This window comes from Nesoenas mayeri (assembly GCF_963082525.1).
Source record: "Nesoenas mayeri genome assembly, chromosome: 1".
Lineage (NCBI taxonomy): Eukaryota > Metazoa > Chordata > Aves > Columbiformes > Columbidae > Nesoenas > Nesoenas mayeri.
In genome coordinates this window covers 64,009,766-64,027,577 of record NC_137541.1, presented here as the reverse complement: position 1 = coordinate 64,027,577, position 17,812 = coordinate 64,009,766, and the positions used below count along the sequence as shown (strand labels likewise).

At 41.7% G+C, this 17,812-nt stretch overlaps 1 protein-coding gene across 5 annotated transcripts in view; it reads right to left on the bottom strand.

Moving 5' to 3' along the window:
- Positions 1-17,812, bottom strand: part of MICAL3 (microtubule associated monooxygenase, calponin and LIM domain containing 3) — a 150,978-nt gene that overhangs the window by 22,794 nt on the left and 110,372 nt on the right. For all 5 annotated transcript variants that reach the window (XM_080346275.1, XM_080346271.1, XM_080346273.1 and 2 more), the window contains 8 exons: positions 16,168-16,230; positions 12,695-12,784; positions 11,932-12,060; positions 11,436-11,527; positions 7,349-9,227; positions 6,370-6,461; positions 923-1,030; positions 91-184 (listed from right to left, as the gene is read on the bottom strand). In XM_080346275.1, coding sequence (XP_080202401.1) covers positions 91-184; positions 923-1,030; positions 6,370-6,461; positions 7,349-9,227; positions 11,436-11,527; positions 11,932-12,060; positions 12,695-12,784; positions 16,168-16,230 — 2,547 coding nt within the window. The remainder of the gene's footprint in view (positions 1-90; positions 185-922; positions 1,031-6,369; positions 6,462-7,348; positions 9,228-11,435; positions 11,528-11,931; positions 12,061-12,694; positions 12,785-16,167; positions 16,231-17,812) is intronic.

The following is a 17,812-nucleotide window of genomic DNA, read 5'->3' as shown; positions in this document are numbered from 1 at the left end:
TAATTGCCTCTAAAATCCAAGCAGCTATGGACTACTGCACAGGCACTTGATAAGAACACATTAAAAAGCAAACCAAGTTTTGATGGATACCTGCTTCTCCCCGAAGGGCCTTCTCCACAGCAACCCCTCTCTCCTCAAGTTGCCTCTGCTTCTCTTCCACTTGTTCAAGCTGCCGCTGGATGATCTGTTCAGAGAAGAATGGAGGAGAACCTCACCAACAGCAATTCTCCTGCTCTGTCTGCAGCACTCATCTAGCACTAAATGACTTCAGTCAAATCGGCCTTTTGAAAAACAAGTATCTGTATTCAACAATACACTGCTTCAAAATCGAGCATCACAGCCCCTCCAGTGACAACACCCTTCCCACCCCCCTGCATTCTATCCCTTGTTTTTGCAGACACCGTGATACTCCCCTTTTTGCTACAACTCCAAACACCTTCGTAAATGCTGAAGTGAAAGGTGATGCTATTCAGTCAGCTGAGCCTGTACTTTGAGTTTTAAACAAATCCCATCACCTATAGATGATGCCAGCAGTTTTCCAACAGGTTCTCTGGTAATGAAAGGTTAATTTGGTAACACTTCACCCAGCAGCATAATCTAGCAAAGCAATGATAGGTGCATCTTCCTTATCTGACTATTGCAGTTCCCTTCAGTGCACAATGCTTCACTCTTCTGCAGCTAGAAAGGTGTTACGGTCATTATTTTTCTCAATGGAAGGTCATGATAGGTTTCAGCCGTTCTTCCCACATCTGTGACACAATGTAAAATTTGAAAAGAGGGAGTAGGAGCACAGACAACCATGTAGAAACAGAGGGAAGTTGTGTCTCTGTATCCTCTTCTGACACGCACAGAGGAATGTCAGGATCGTGGTGCCTTCACATAGTTAACGATCTGCCATGACAAGAAGACTGTGATACAGTACCTGAGCTCTGTGTAACCTCTTTAGCTCCTCTTGTTTGGCTTGTCTACGGGCAGCCTTCTGTACTCGCCGGGTCAGCTTGGCATTCAGTTCCTCTTCTGTATAGGCTCTCTAAAAGAAGGTAAAACAGGAGTAGATTTCATTTGGATGCTCAGAAGTATGGGGGGAGGGATGACCATCCTCCAAAATCTCAGAAGGGAGGTATTTTGTCTTTGCCATGGCTGTGTCAAAAGTCAAGCTTCTGTAGGCAAAGGTGTTCACAGTGCAGTGAGCAACAATTTCAGGGTCAAATCAGGAGTGAAGAAGCATAAAAGCCAACTGCAAAGCTGTGATTTTATATAATGTCCCACCCCATCTTCCACTGCGATATGGAACCTCTCTCCAAAGATCAAATAAAATCTATATCCTATTTCTCAACAGATTTAGCCAAATGGATTTAGTTAAATCAATGAGTACCACATAGAGGGGTAACCTTGATTTCACTTTAAAAGAGAGTAAATGCATAACTACATTAATAGATACAGCAGTATAAGCAAAGAAATTATTATACACTAGGGTAATTTTATTGGTATTCCCCTTTCTCTATTTTGTTCTGGAGCAAGAACATCCATAGTTGGCTGTTACACCGGTATAATCGGTAGAGACTACCTGTGTAAATTTCTGCAACTTTTCTATGAATCAAGAAGGCAAAAAAACATTTGAAAGCAGAATGACACTCTGGTGTGAGATGGGAAATCCCATCTCAAGAGCAACCCCACAAAACTGGCTGATGTAAAACAGAGCAAGCAACTCCTAAACTACAGCTAGAATATTGCACCACCAGAAGCCATCCAAAAGGAGCAAGGCTATGTTTATAGAAACTAGTTTTAAAACAAGTAAGTCTTTTTAACATTTTTGAAATGGGGTTTAATATCTTATCACGTATACTAGTTGGTTGTATTGTAGTCTAGGAAGCCTTCCTCTCATAGACTGTTAAGAGTGCTGAAGAAACTTCACAAAGGTATTAAATGAACTACAGTGAAGAAGAGAACTCTCTTCCCATATACATGTATGTAGGCTTTAAGGGACAGCTGTGAACAGATGTCTTCCACTTCTGGAAAGAGATCTTCTCCATGGTCAGTCAACTTCAAAGACAAATGTTAAGACAGACCACTCTGAAATCTACTTTATCTAGTTATTGTACTGCCACATTGGTCAGTCTACCTCTGGTTCATTGTTCTTGGTAGAAGAGAGTTTAAGGTAATATCACATCTCTGTTAAAAATCCCTCAGATACGTGGCTAGCAAGCACCATTGTTAAAGCTCTAAGAAGTAAACACCTTACTCTTTCTTTTTTCTTTCTTTTTTCTTCTTTTTTTAACACAAAATCCACAATTATACCCAAAACAGAAGGCAAAGTGATAAAGCGTGTGACTTTCCTATCCCATGTAACACTGTTGTGACTGTGAAGACAGGACAATAAGAATTTCAGAAACCAGCAACTTTCATGAAATAGAAATGCAACTTCTGGCTTTATTTTAGCTTGACACAGTTTCACTACAAATTCAGTGAACTCAGCAATTTTGAAGGATGCTGATTAAAGTGTGACAATTCACTTGAACTCGTATTCTCAGTATTAAAAAAAAAAAATAATATGCATCCATATTAAATTGCCTTGAAAATCAATTTGTTCTGAAGCTTAAAGATCATCCACATCACTGTACAGAAATGCACTGCTGTGCACTGATAGTCACATGCATTCTAACCAGACAGACAATGCGGAGCTTAACGCATTTTTGGTCGACAACCTCTACAAAGAATTTGCTGCCCATGTCTGCTAACATCTCACGCATGCACAGTCAACGTTTGTGATGTTAGTGCACATGTGATGGGGAGCTATGGATAAAATGGGTTAATACAGGGACATGCAATGCAACAATGGCCAACTAGTGGGAATGGAGATACTACCTTTGACGAATATGATCTCTTGAATGCCAAGGCGTGTGGTACATAAATCGACTTTAAAGGGGGAATGGTAAAGGAAAAAAAATAAAAAACATACAAAATGAAGCAAAATCAGTTCAACATTGAAAACAGATGCACATTAATAAAACAAAGCTGGTTTTAAATGAAACATAAAACTCTGCAAATGCTGAACATGACCCAGACTGGTGAAGCACAATGGAATGTCTGTGTGCAAAACCAAGTTTCTGGCACTCTCCTGAAGACAAATGGCTTTGGCGGCCTCTTTGAAGATACAGTCAACTTGGCCTTTACATACCTATGGTTTTAAACTTCACTGAGCAAGTACATGTATACACACATACAAAATTCTGGCTTAGGATTTGGAATAGTGGCTTATTCGGAAGCATGTTTGGTCTGAACCGGCTCAGTGAACCACGTATTACTCTCACACAACTCTCTGTTTACAATCTGATTTACATCATCTCCTAGGAATTGTGTTTATTTAATGGGTTTAAACTATCTCTACTTCATAGAAATGATCATTTGCACTTAACTAACATCATAAATCTTTCTCACTGCTTTGTGACAGGAGAAACACCAGATGGGTTCAGAGCAGGTGATGTGCCCTACAGTAATGGAATCTCCCTGTCTAAGAAGAGAGCCTCCAGAGAGCTGGAGGAGATAAAATTATGATAAGAAACGGGATGAGGAGAAACGGGATGAGGAGAAATGGGATGAGGAGAAAGAAAAGGGATGAGGAGAAAGAAAAGGGATGAGGAGAAAGAAAAGGGATGAGGAGAAAAGGGATGAGGAAAGGAAGGACAAATCACTACCTTCTCTATCCAGGGACATTCTGCGTTACCTTGTATCTGAAAGTAAGGAAAGTAAACTAAAGTGTTTATTATAAGAGATGTAAATTTCAGAGGCCATTGTGCCATTCTGGGCAGAGAGCCAGCATTTTGCATTTTCACATTCAATTAAGTAAACACAGTGACAAATGAAAAGCCACAGAACAGCTTCAGGATGTATGCACACTTCAGTATAAAGCAAGCTACCTGCCATCGTAAAACGCACATCTAATCACAATACCACAGTTGTACAGGAACAACAACAAAAACACTCACAATGACACACACCTATAAGCATGAGGCCCACAGGGCATTTACATTAGGAATTCTTTACAAGATACTTCTCTTGAAAGATACTACATTAAACAACACTGAATTAATACGCTGCTGATCACAAAGAACAGGCTAAACAGAGCAAGCTGTCTGGGAAGCAAGCTCACTACAGTTACCAAAAAAGCAGCACAAGCAGAATTTCAGTTGAGAGAGGGGTTCACATAAAAGTTATGTAGCACACAGGAAGTCAACTCTTCCTCATAGTAAGGAGCATGTAGTTTGCAACTTAATAAACATAACCCCCATCCCAAATCAGCACAAAGTCAGTTTTGACATCTCGAAGTTCAGCTATATTTCTTTTGCCAGCAAAGCAGTTCAGTATTTGCATGTACGTTCTACATCCTTGGACAGGATGCGATAAAACTAGGTAAGTGGAGTTCTCAGATTCATTTCCTCGAAATAAATTAATTCTCAAAACTACTCTTTAGAAAATAGGTAGATGCTGAAAAATAAATTCTTAATGGAACTTCAGCAACAGCAAAATGGAGAAAATGAGACACCACCAACTGTACCCTTGACAGAGCTGGTGAGATGTTTTCAGTATTAGGATTCCAGACATCTGTCACTGTCACCTGTCCCCTCCAATGCTCAGTGATGACATTTTTTTTTTTTTTTTCCTGCAAAAGCTATTCTAAATCAAAGTAGTTTAGCACAGAAACAAAAAAAGTAACCATCAAGGCGCACCTGGAAACAAGCATGGACCTAACTGAAGCCCTCCTTCCTCCTGAAGGAGCTTAAAAAGGCAGAGCAGTAACTCTGTAACTCTTATCTGAACCCCCTGTATTGCATTTCTGCCCTCTGCTAGCCACAGGTACCTCGTTCTTCTGCATCTCTTGGAAAATGCAGAATTTCTCATGAAACGCCTTGAGGGCATGCAAGGAGGAATGGGAGGGGGAGAGAAAAAAATTCCTACTTCATCAACTCCTTCCACCATCCTTAAATTCATTAGTTATTCTATTTGTTTTTCCACTATATACATATAGAAGGCATTTCCTGTGACACTTTAATCTGCAGTACTTCCACAGCTTTGGCATCTGAGCCAAGTATCAACTAGATCCTGCCACTGGAGAGTGATTTGGGCACACTGGATGACACAGACCACTGGTGTCTGTGACCACTACCCTCTGAGACGGCCTCTTCTTCCCACGTGTGTTTAACATGTGGAGCCACCAGGAAGGGGCAGTGGGAACACATGTTTTTCATTCTTCAGTACCAGAAGGGTCTTAGTGTTCTGTAGGGTCAATGATGTCTCTACTTATTCCTCCAAACCAAACAGAGCTTAGAAGCCCTCAGGAATGAAAGAAGGGCTCTTCCCCATTACAATGATTGAGCTGTTCCTTATATTTTTCACTTATTTTTGAAGTAAGTGCCATACTAATATTGAAATATTTTAAAAGCAACTAACTTTGGCACTTGGCTCTCACCATATATTTTCCACATTTAAATATGTGCAAATAAACTAAATGTATTTTTCTCTCTGGGCTTTTATGGAGACCCACTGGCAGAGACCAGACCACACTGGAATGAGAACACCAGGCTAACAACAACCCCTATCTACTGGCATTTCATTTGGGGTTCACTACTATGGATTTCAGCTTCACAGCTGTTATCTGTATACACAGACATATGGAAATACTCAGCAACAACCAAGAAGTCCTCGAAGAAAACAGGGTCAAATGGAAGGAACGGTTCATCTTTTCCCCAAAAAGATAAGTTACTGATTCAGACTGTACACATTCTCTTCTCCCAGTAAAAATAAGCAAACCTGCATGAGCTGCAAAACTGCAACCTGTAGCTTACCTCTTAGTTGAAGATCTGGCTTGACTATGTTCTTGATGTATGCAAAAGTACATTCCTGTCTGTAGTTTGCTTGGAATTCTACCACTTCAATCTATCAAAGAGGCTGGTAAAACAATATCCTAAAATCGGACCCTGACAAAAAGTGAGAACTATCTCATTGTTATCTTTTTGCTAATACCACTAGAGCCAGTGAAATTTACGCTTCTGGCATTAAATGTCTGTTTTCTGTAGATCATTGGCATGCTCACAACTGGGACAAGATTCACTATTCTGACTGTGATATTTGTTGTAATGTAACGTCACAGGGAGTCAACTGATCCTTCATATAATAACAGTGGGGAGTAGCTTGCAATTAGGAAAACAACTTATTTCAGACAGAACAGTCAGCCAACTTACAGGAAAGCCTGTTCCATGAAAGAACTAGTAAAAACAACAAAATTAATCATCCACATTTCTGATGTGGTTCTCTGCGCCTGTGATCTGCATGATGCTAGAACCACCTAAAACGAATTGCCCATCTGCCTACCTGCTTGGATTTCTGGGAGGAACGTTCCAGAATATCATCACTGGAGAGGTCAGAGTCCTCTGAGAAACTCAGGTGTTGCCGGAGTTGCAAATCTGAGAAGCCGGGAATAAAACGGGGAAGTTAGAGAAGTGTTAACTATTCTTTCTGTAAAAACACTTCGTCCTTATATGCGAGTCTCAGATGCTTCACCTGGAATTAGAGTGATCAGAGAAGCACCACTTCACAAAATGATCAATATTAGTTAGAAGCTTCATTCCAAGAGAGCATCACTTTCCACAAACATTGTTAAAAATAATGGTCATGATTCTCCCTTTGTGCTGTCTCAATGCTCTTACAAGAGATACAGCAGATGACAGCAGCTGGCACTGTTTTGGCTACTTGTGCAAGGCCAGAGAAATGTAACATGCTCGCCTGCAATCACATTTATGGCTGATTTATTTACAATTTCACAAGTTGCCATTAAACACCTCTGCCTGCTCTTGCTGGCATGTGAGAGATTTAAACGAGGCCACAGAAACTGCACTTCGCAGACCAGCAGACAGTTGCCAGATCACTGAGAACACAGGAATGACTGTGTCTCTGCAGTCTCCTGCACGCATGGAGCCAGGTTGAAAGAAAGAAAACAGATCACCCAAGGAAAATATGAGGATCAGATTTAAAACAGAGATGAAATGTCACAAACAACTGATTCCAGCAAGTAGTGCTTATTTCTCAAATCAGTCTAAGGCAGAAAGCAGATGTGCCTTGTACATATAAAGAGTGAGGCGTCTACTTAAGCATCAATTGTTTCAGTGGTATATCAACTAATTCTGTCAATACACAAACATACAATTCTGGCACTTACCCTGATCTGCCCATTTAACACTGGGGAGCAGTGTCACTCAGCACCGTAGCTGAATGACAAAGTAAGCCAAACTTACTTGCAAGGACACCTAGCTGTAGGAAAAGTACCCAGTGCAGCAGCACACATCTATTGTACCTGCAGCTGTAATCAACGGAGAAGCCTTGTGCTTGCCAGAATCCACAGTGGCACTACTGGAGGGAGTACTTGGGCAGGATTTGTCATCAGTCTTCTTCTTCTTGTCCTTCTTATACCCAGAGAAAACAGACTTCCATAATGATTTAGGCTTTGTTCCTTCCTCTGTCCCACCACTAGATTTGTCAGAAAGTCTGCTGTCATTTTTGGATTTCTTCTCCTTCTTGTTTTTACGAGGGGAGAAAAGAGAAGTTCTTTTCTTACTCTTCCCACTGGAGCCTTCTGAAGAGGTGACAGACCCTTCAGGTCCAGCTACATCAGCAGCAGGAGTTGAGAACTTCTCACTAGCAGCTTCATGCTTTAGTGTGGATCCCTCTGCTAGTTTCAAGGCCAAATGCTTTGGAGAGTCATAAAACAACTCTTTGGTCTTCAAGGGCATAGAAGATGCCTTTCGTGCCCTCGTGGTCCCAGCAGCAGCAGCAGTTGCAGCCATCTCCATATCTTTCATCTTATACAACTGTTTAGCCATGGCATCACGCAGTGCTTGGCTCTTGACAGACTTCTCTCTGGCTCTCATTCTTTCTTCAGCAAGCTCCTTCGCCTCCACAGAAATTTCAGGCAACACTCTCTTCTTTTGGTTAACCTCTCCTTCCATTGAGGGTGGACCACCATTTTCTTTGACCAAGGGCAAAAGAAGTGGTTTCTCTGGCCTTGGCCTACTGGTAGGAGGTGTAAAGAACTTCTCATGAAGGCTTGAATCTTCTGTCCTGTCATCATACGTGTCCTCTACATCATCAGCAAAAGGAATCTCATCCACACTCTCTGCAAAAGACTTCCGCACATCATCTTTTTTGGCCTGGGTTGACTCTTTGGCAGCAGAGGTCAGCTCACGGCGTGAGGGAGCAGGTGGTGTTGATGCAGGTGTTGGAGGTGACCTGGCTTGAACTTCATTCTGCCAGACTGCTTGATGCCTCTTTCTACGCAAAGTGGCTGGTTCTTCATTCTGAGGAGGTGGTGGTGGTGGACTTGATGGAGGAGTAAGCATGGTAGAGTCAGAAGTGTTGAAGCTCTGGCTAGCCATAGTTCTCATGTTAGACGAGCTCTCCTGAAGGCCAAGTCCAGAACTGCTGGATACATCTCCCCTTATTTCACTGGAACTCTTTAGCTCTTTTTCTGATGGAGATTTTGGAGTGAGCAGAGAAATCTGCTCGTTTTCTAACTTGGACAGTCCCTGTCTTCTTGGGGCAGGCTGAGGTTTCACGAGGTGAACCCTTTCATCCCCTGAAATGTTCTCGCTATTAAAAGCCTTTAGAGGAGTTGTCTCAAGGGCAGATACAGTGAAGTTCGTCTCTGAGCGTCTGGTTCTGTCTACTGGGGTGAGTCCTAAGCTCCTCCGGATTTCAGCACTCTTCATCCAGAACTCTTCTACAAGATTACTCCGTTTCAGGGCTTCTTCTGCAGTAGAAGGGCTCCCCAGTTTTTCCACCTCACTATCCTGGCCCCTAAGGACCAGTTTGGCTAAAGGAGTAGATGTTAAGGCTGGGACAGGTTGGAAACACACTGGAGGCTCTGCTGGGGATGGAATGGATGTTTCAGCAGAAGGCAAAGGCTGGGAACAGATAGGTGTCTGAGCAGATGTTGGGGATGAAGCCAATGGTGATGCTGCTGGCTGAGACTCTGCTAGCGATGTAGGTACAATGGCTTCCGGTGATGCAGCCGGCTGGGATAACACAGGAGAGAGCGGCACCAAAGGGCTCTTAACTTTCCTGTCTTGGGGAGTTTCATCCTTTGGTCCTTCCTCAAGAAGGAAAGGCTCAGGAAAAAAGCGTGCCTCTGGAGATTTTATTGCACGGAGTACTCCAGCCAGTGGATCTTTGACATCCTACAAAAAATAAAAAAGGAAATATTAATAGTCACTGGGCACATTAGAATACTGTTATCTTTCTTTTTTTTTTTTTCTTTTATCAAAGTCAGCAATAAGGAAACCATCCAATCATCAAGACTAAAACAACCCACATGCAGCATCCCATTCACAGGTCTGGAACACCACTTAGGATTTTTCCTCAGGTATGGTTCAGTTTTCTGTCCCGTTGTATAAACTGTCCTTTGTAGATGACAAAGCAAATTTAATTTTTGGTAGAAAAACCACTAAACTGAATTCCAGAAACCTGTTTCTATACTTTCCTGCTCTCCTTTTGAATTTCCATCTCTGTATATTGTGGAGGTCCCTTATCTTGGACAGATTTGACGCAAGTCTCTCTAGTTCTCATCAAGACAGCATTTTCTGCTGGAAGGAGCTGTTGACACTCCCCAGGGCAGAGAGGCCCTGAAGAGGGATCTGGACAAACTGGAGAACTGGGCAATCACCAACTGCATGAAGTTCAACATGGGCAAGTGCTGGATTTTGCGCGTGTGACACAGCAGCTCTGGCTGTACATACAGACTGGGGGACAAGATGCTGGAGAACAGCTCCACAGAGAGGGATCTTGGTGTTCTGGTTGATGGCAAGCTGAACGTCAGCCAACAGTGCCCTGGCAGCCAAGAGGCCCAACTGTGTCCTGGGTGCATCCAGCACAGCATTGCCAGCTGGGCAGGGAGGTGATTGTCCCGATCTGCTCTGCAGTGGTGCGGCCTCACCTGGAGCATGGGGTGCAGGTCTGGGTGCCACAGGATAAAAAGGATATAAAGCTACTAGAGAATGTCCAGAAGAGAGCTGTGAAGTTGGTGAAGGGTTTGGAGGGGAAGCCGTATGAGAAGTGGCTGAAGTCACTGGGTTTGTTGAGCCTGGAGAAGACTGAAAAGAGACCTCATGGCGGCTACAGCTTCCTCACAAGGGGAGGAGGTGCTGATCTCTTCTCTCTGGTGACTAATGACAGAACCCGAGGGAATGTCAGGAAGATGTGCCAGGGGAGGTTTAGATTGGATATTAGGAAAAGGTTCTTCACCCAGGGGGTGCTGGAGCACTGGAACAGGCTCCCCAGGGAGGTGTCACGGCCCCAAGCCTGACAGTGTGCAAGAAGCATTTGGGCAAATATCCTCAGACACACGGTGTGAACTGTGAGGCTGTCATATGCAGGGACAGGAGTTGGACTTGGTGATCACTGGGGGTCCCTTCCAACTCAGGATGTTCTGTGATTCTACGATCTTTTGCACCAGGTTTCTTTTGAATGTAGACAGTCTGGTTTAACTTGCACATGACCATTAGAGCATGAACCTCTCGATCTGTGTGCTTGTATGACACACAGTTGAGTACTGCATTTAGGCACTGTCCTGATATAAACAATAACTGTGTGTAACAGAATCATTAGATGGTCCTAAAAAGAAAACCCCTTAATTTTAATAGGAAGCAAATGTCATCAATTGCTGTCAGCAAACCAGTGTTATCCCATAACGTGTTCATTGTAAAAGTAAACTGGTTCATGACAAAACTCTCTGGGATAAAGTCTAATCTTTTAGCAATTCCTTAAAAACAACCACTTGAGAGGGAAAAATTTGAACTGAACATTTTAAGGGTCATGTACTTCTCACTCTTACACACCAGTAGCTGGAAACACCATAGTGTGCTTGCATGCTGACTCCAGGCCTGACAATAGGACAGTACATCATTTATGTCTCACTTCCTTATGCTGAACTATGTTGTTACTCTGGAATAAATAAACACTGCTTTGGTTATTATTAAGTAATACAAATATAATTTTGAATTGCAACTGTACAGAATCTGCTTTTGGTACAGAAAAGATAGTCAAACCAGGATAAACAGGAAACACCTTACTTATGGCTCCCATCATGCATTATAAATATCTCTCATTAACTGCACATTGAAATTAAAATATCCTATGTAATACTTTTTGGGGCTTTGTGATGGGAACTTGTGTGACTGTGACAGAGTCACTACACTCCCAAGACAGGAAAGATGGCACATTATTTCTTAAGTCTAAATGAAGTCAGACCTCATGAAGATCAACAGAAATTATAGAGACAGGGAAAAAAAGGAAGCCGACTGCTGTCAGTCCTTCATAGTTTATCCAGCAAACTGCTCCACTGAAAGCACAGGTAGTGAATGGAAAACTTCAAAGGTTCCCTTTCTTACCTCTGCTTGTTTTGCTTTGGGACTCTCAGCTGGAGACAGGGGAAGAACACTTTCGCTAGACAACTGAACAGGGATGGATGGCTTGCACGGACCTAAGGAAAGCAAAAATGTTGCCAAAACACATGAGACCACTAACTTTCTATTTTTTTTTATGTTACACATAGCAAGTAGTGATGAATTTCTTGGCTTTTTACGAAGTCTAGATTGGACATCTTGGAACACAGACAGAAAAATTTAAATCTCAAAAATGGGACAAGCTTTTTAACGTTAAAACTTACATAAGAAAAAGCAGTTAGATGGGTTCTCAGGCTTTAGGAAGCTGTAACTAATGGATTCAGAACATTCTTCTCAAAATGTTAATGCAAGCACATACCTTGCCACTGAGAACAACAAGATGGTTCAAATCAAAGAGACTGTCTTCTCTTAAATCTAATAAATGTATAGACTGCCTCAAGTGCAATTACAATCATTCCAACACTGGTGGCAAAGCTATTACCTTCTGTCACATTGCAAGAAGCACCTTCTGCTCCTTCATCTTCTTCATCCTCAGAGACTTCTAGATCTGGCTCTTCCGTGCGACCTTGATGTAAGCGAAACTCTGCTTCTGCATCAGATGGGATGTCATCTGATCCCACATGGGGTGGGAAGAAAAAAACAAGAAATCTTGGCTACAAGTCCATCAGGACATCTGTTTATCATTTAAAAATATTTCATAATCCTTCCTTTCTCTTCACATGGTGCTAATTGCTTTCACAACCTGAATACTTAAAAGTTTCACTCCTTTTTGTGTGTGCTAATTAGAATAATTTAAACAGTAAATGATGGACTATTAGTGCAAATAACTAAATCAGTAATTGAAGTCATACCTTAATGGTTTTCTGGAAATGTTTCAATGTCTTCTGGCACATGCAGTTCATTTTACACTAACACGGGAAGATTTTTGGAATAATATTGTGGACTTTTCACAAATTTACTTCCATTTCAGTTATTCAGCAGGATTTGTACTGAATACGGACACAAGACCAAGCCCTCTAATTAGTAAATGGTGAGAGGACACAAGAAATTTATCCTACAACCCATGGCATTAAGGTTCTTCTGCTTCTTTTTGTCCTTCACTCCTGGCTCCCTCTTGAGTATTTGAAACAAACTCCTACATCACTAAAAATCACATCAGGTTTAAGTACCCTCATCCAAAGTATTTTCTGCCAATACAATTCTGTTCAATTAAAAGGTTTAAATGGTGCACAGTGGTTCCCTACCGTCATCCAGCTCTGCACCTGTGTCTCCCTCTTCACCAGCCTGCCCTTCTGTGTCTGCAGGTTCTGTGCCCAGCTCGTCCTCACATGGAGCTAGAATATATTCAAATATTGAGAAAGAAAAGAAAAAAAAAAAATCGAAAAAACCACTATACAGTGAAAAGGTTCTACATTGAACTGTAACAACAGCTTATAGTGGAGATATTTATTAATTGCTGCTGAAACAAGAAATCCTGAAATGTGTCAGCTGGAAAAGCATCTAGGGTGAAATCACACATCAAAAGTCTGTCAAATCAAGGAATGCCTGCCCTTGGTGAGTCTCCAAGGCACTTGCAGTGAAAGCAGCCGGGGCTTTTTTGAGCAGCAGGCCTTGTGAGGAATTAAACAAGAAGGGGACTTCTGGACACCAAACCAGAACAAAGTTTACTCTTCTTCCAGGAAGATTATTTTTTCTTTACCACAACAGAACACTTACCATCACTTTATAGCATATGTGTATGAGGCAAAAATTGAAACCGTATGATGTACCACAACTGTTCATCTTGAAAATGAAACAGGTTTTTGAGGATGTAAGTCAGAGACAATGTCCAGCTCCAGGAAGGATCATTATTATATCTGGAAACTGTTTAAACCTGTGCAGCTACAGCAGTCCTTAATAAAAAGGTCTAAGAAACCTGACATGCTTTACAAGTAACTAGGACACAAATTAACTGAGATACTTTTAAGTAAATAAAAAGATATATTCAAAACTATCTTTTCTGTTACAGATCATAATTTGATTTGCTGGATCAAAATAAAGAGAAGATTCTTGAATTTGTAACTCTGAAAAGAGCATTTGACATTACTCCTTATGAGAGGATTTAATTTAGGAGGAGAGACAAGACCAAACTGTGTGGTATAAATTTCATTATTAAATGACATTTTAAAAGAAAGAAAAACTAAACCTTATGGCACCTTGTTCCATTTCTAGTGCTTTGGATGATTTGCCTTTTTTTTTTTTTTTGTTAAGCATTTTCATAGGACATAATTTAAATACAAGAAACAAAGCAAGCACTTTCAGCTTTTCTTCCACAGTGGAGTTAATCAACTACATTTTTAGATTTGTGCAGTGAGTTAGCATCAATTCACATTCAACAACATGCGGACATTTAACTCTGTTGTATATCCTATTGCAAATGTGTACACAGTCAGCGTGTATCATTATGCACAACATTTGCTAATTATACACATAGGATATGGTCCTATAATGATGACAACAGATATATTTGTAACCTTCTTGGTTGCACCTATACCAGTAAACTAAGCGGTGCAAGTCTCTGGACTTAAATGCATACAGTGTCACACTGTCATATTTAGGAGGGCTTTGGGAAGGCTCCTGGCACGACTCCCAGCAGTTAATTCCCACGGTTGGGCTGGAGGTTGTTCCCAATAGACCAGGGGTGTCAAACTCATTTTCAGCGGGGGCCACGTCAGCTTCGCAGCTGCCTTCAGAGGGTCGAATCTGATGTTAGGAGTGTATAAATGTAGGAGTAAGACTATTTATACAGCCCTAACATCAGATTTGGCCCCCGCTGAAAATGAGTTTGACATCCCTGCAATAGGCAGTCTGAACTCAGTCGCCTGGTTTTGGACAGCTAAAAAATTCAGCCATATGGGAGCGAATGGTGCCACGCCAGCTTTCTCCTGACTCAGGGCGTAGCCCCTGATCCTTCCAGTTGACTAGCGATGATGTGGCTTTTGGAACCATTTATATGCTAACGTTGCTAATTAAGAATATCTCAAAACCAAATCAATCATCCCTAAAATTGAGGTCTTGCAGCCCCTCCTCTTTCTCTAATACAGGTTTTTGCTTATTTTAAAACACGGCCTTCAGCAGGTGCTTTGTCTTCTTCCTTCAATTCAAGAATTTATCTTTTTCCATGCTCTTCTCCTCTGCCATATTAAGACAGACAAACATATGGGCTAGTTTATTTTCTGTCAGCTACTGTGAAAAGGAAGTTACATTTATGTGTGATAAAGCACTGGTCTATTCCCTTACGTCAGAGGCTTATAATATGCAGAATCTTAAAGATATCAGGCGTAGGAGACTGAATCATGTGGCAAAGGCTGGACTGCCCACAGGGGGCATTTACAAACCTACTGAATAAATGCAAACCGTGTTCCAACCTTATTGTTGCTTAGGTATGCAGTAGGTTATGTCATTTTGGAAAAATTAACATCATGGGATGGTTTTATGGTAGCAGCAGATGTGAGTAATCTTAATCAGAACTTGCAAAAATGTCACTCTGATGTAAGGAATATCAGATACCACTACATTTATGCGTCTTTCGATCCAGAAGCCATGAACTGGTATGACACACATAGGGAGTGTCGGAGAGGAGAAAATCAACTCTTAAATAGGTTGGTACACAAAATTCAACAGGAAATTACAGATGCACAAATAAGTAACAACTTGGTGCAGGGGCGGATCTCATTTTGAGGGACATGAAGAGCTTGCAGGTGGCTGGTTATATTATACGTATACTGTGTATATACATATATGCAGTTAGGATAAGGAGCAAGAGGCCAAAAGCTGTCACACAATAACTCAGAAGCTACACACTACAGCAGCCAGAAACTGGGACCAGCACTTGGTTCACACCAGCTAGCAGCTGTGAGCAGACTGCCTTGTGTGCAAATGTCTTGTAAACGCTGCTGCCTCACCAAAGCAGCAGCAGAAGCAAAGTTTTATAGGCAAGCTAGCTCTTCTGCTGTGCCAAAGCAACCTAGCTGTAGATCAACTACCTAGCCACGAGCTGCTGCTGTTCCGCTGACTTAAATACCTTCACCGCTTTCCACAAATTTACTCCCTTATTCTAAACCCAGAATCTTCATGCTCATCAGTTTTGTAATGGAGCTTACAGGACCATATAAAAAAAAGCAGCTGAGGCTTTCCTAAATAACGTGAACCCCAAGTCAAAGGAGACACAACAGCCGTCGCTATTCCTAAGGATTACAGTTTCGACCTTATTCATCTTTCTTGTTTTCTACACCAGATAACTAGAGTTTGCAGTTGCTACAGAGAACTGCAATTGCTTTAAGCACACTCTGTCACTTGATCTTCCAACTGTGAGAAAGCCTCTTGTTCTTTTAGTCAAGGAACTAAGGGAAGTATAACAGGTCCAAATCTTCAGCTTACAAAGCAAGTCGAAACACTCAACTAAATTGCTCCTTCTACTCTGTTGCACCCAAGATAACCTCTCTGTTTGGCCTGCCTTCAGAAGGGTTACAACAAATGTCGAGTTCATGCAAGAACGGATTGCCTGAGCAAGGCGAGCATGCACACTGCCCCTTCCTCCCTCCCTCCACGTCCAGTCATGCAGTAGCGACAGGGCTGTAAGTTCCAGGGTTAAAGTACCAGCTCAGCTGCTGAAGGCATGGAGAAGAGACGGGCAGGGTTATTGTGCATTGGAATACATAGAACATCACCAAACTACCTCCAGGGACAGTCTCCAGCCACGCCTGTACCGCCTCATGGCGTACGGAGGGAAGGTCGGATGCTGAATTTAAAAAACAATAAATTGTAAGAAATCAAAATTAGACCATCAGTAAGCGACTAAAACAGAAGAGTGTCAAAGGGAAATTTTCCAGTAGCAAATACAGGAATAAAAGATGTTAAACAACCAATTCCAGACTTGGGATTTAAATTAAGATAACACACAAATGTCAGGAGCCTAATCTTCCTTTAAGATCTGCAATGTTAGAGGAAATACAGACAGCACAGTGAGAAAAACACCACATCTGACCAGTGGATTGCTGCTGCAGTGCTCCACTTGAAACTCTGCAGAGCAGGGAAACTAAGAGATGAAAGAGCTGAGCAACAAGAGAGGGACGGCCATAACAGGCACCCCAGAACCTCTGCTGTCCAGCTGTGAACAGCAGCAGATGAAGAAGAGTGCCTGAAATAGAATGAGAGGGGCTTCTGCGTACTGCCACACTACCCCAGGCTTTCAAATCAACCCCTATTGCTGGTGATACTCTGATGGGCTCTCCAAACATCTCGTATCACAGAATACAGCTCAACCAGAACAAACTTGTCTGCTGAACTCAAATTTTAAACTTATGGTGTATCTACAAGTGCTTAAAGTGACAAGCCTTTAAAAAAAAGAAACAAAACAAAACCTATTGATATGCCTGCACATACCTGTACTGCATGACAGAGTAACTGAAGCAGCTAATCTGTCAATCAGGATTGTCCTAGTTCGGCTCAGATTTAAGGGAAGGATATATTGCCCTGCTTCCCAAAGGAAGCTGGAAAGACCACAAAATCAACTTGGAAGGATCAACACAGGTTTTCCTTTCTTTTGCTGATGGCTGTACCAACACAGTATGGAAAAGTCGGAATTACAAAACACAAATCAAAAGATAAACTCTGAAACTGTAGTGCTACAAAGTTAACATTTTTTACTCAGAGTTCTTCAACATTAAGCAACTAGTCCAGCAATACTGAATGTTACAGACAGTTGAACACAGCCTATTTCTGTAGTTGCAGTGGGATGGAAATACCCTTCTCTTACATGCAGAGAGCAGATTTCACAACAGAAAATCCCAGCACATTCTACAAACCATAATTATAAGTGTAGCAAAACTGATCTGGAACTGTGTATCATGCTGGACCAGGATTTAGGGAAAAAAAAACACCGAAAACAAACCTCCAGAACTTGGAGGAAAAGATAATTATCTGGAATGGAACATGATCAGGCAATGTGAAGTACAGCCCTAGGCTTTTTAAATATAGATCAGTCATTAACTTAATCTGACATTTCCTGTAAAAGACACCCCTTCCTACTGCATACTTACTCCTGCTACAGTGCTGGCACAATGGTCACAGCTTTTGAGAGAAGACCACCACATATCAAATGCATGGTTAGCTTTTATTAAGCCTAGGCTTCTGCAAAGGCAAAGTGCCTATGACATACTTACCTTAAAACACACTGTAGTATAGTTTAGCATAAGGTCAGCAGGGACTGCTGAAAGGTGCTTACAAGAGAGTTAGTTTTCTGCCATTCCCCCCTACAATTTTCCTTTAAGTAAATGGTAACTCAAAAATACTACAGCTTACTTCAAAAAAACCCAGATACA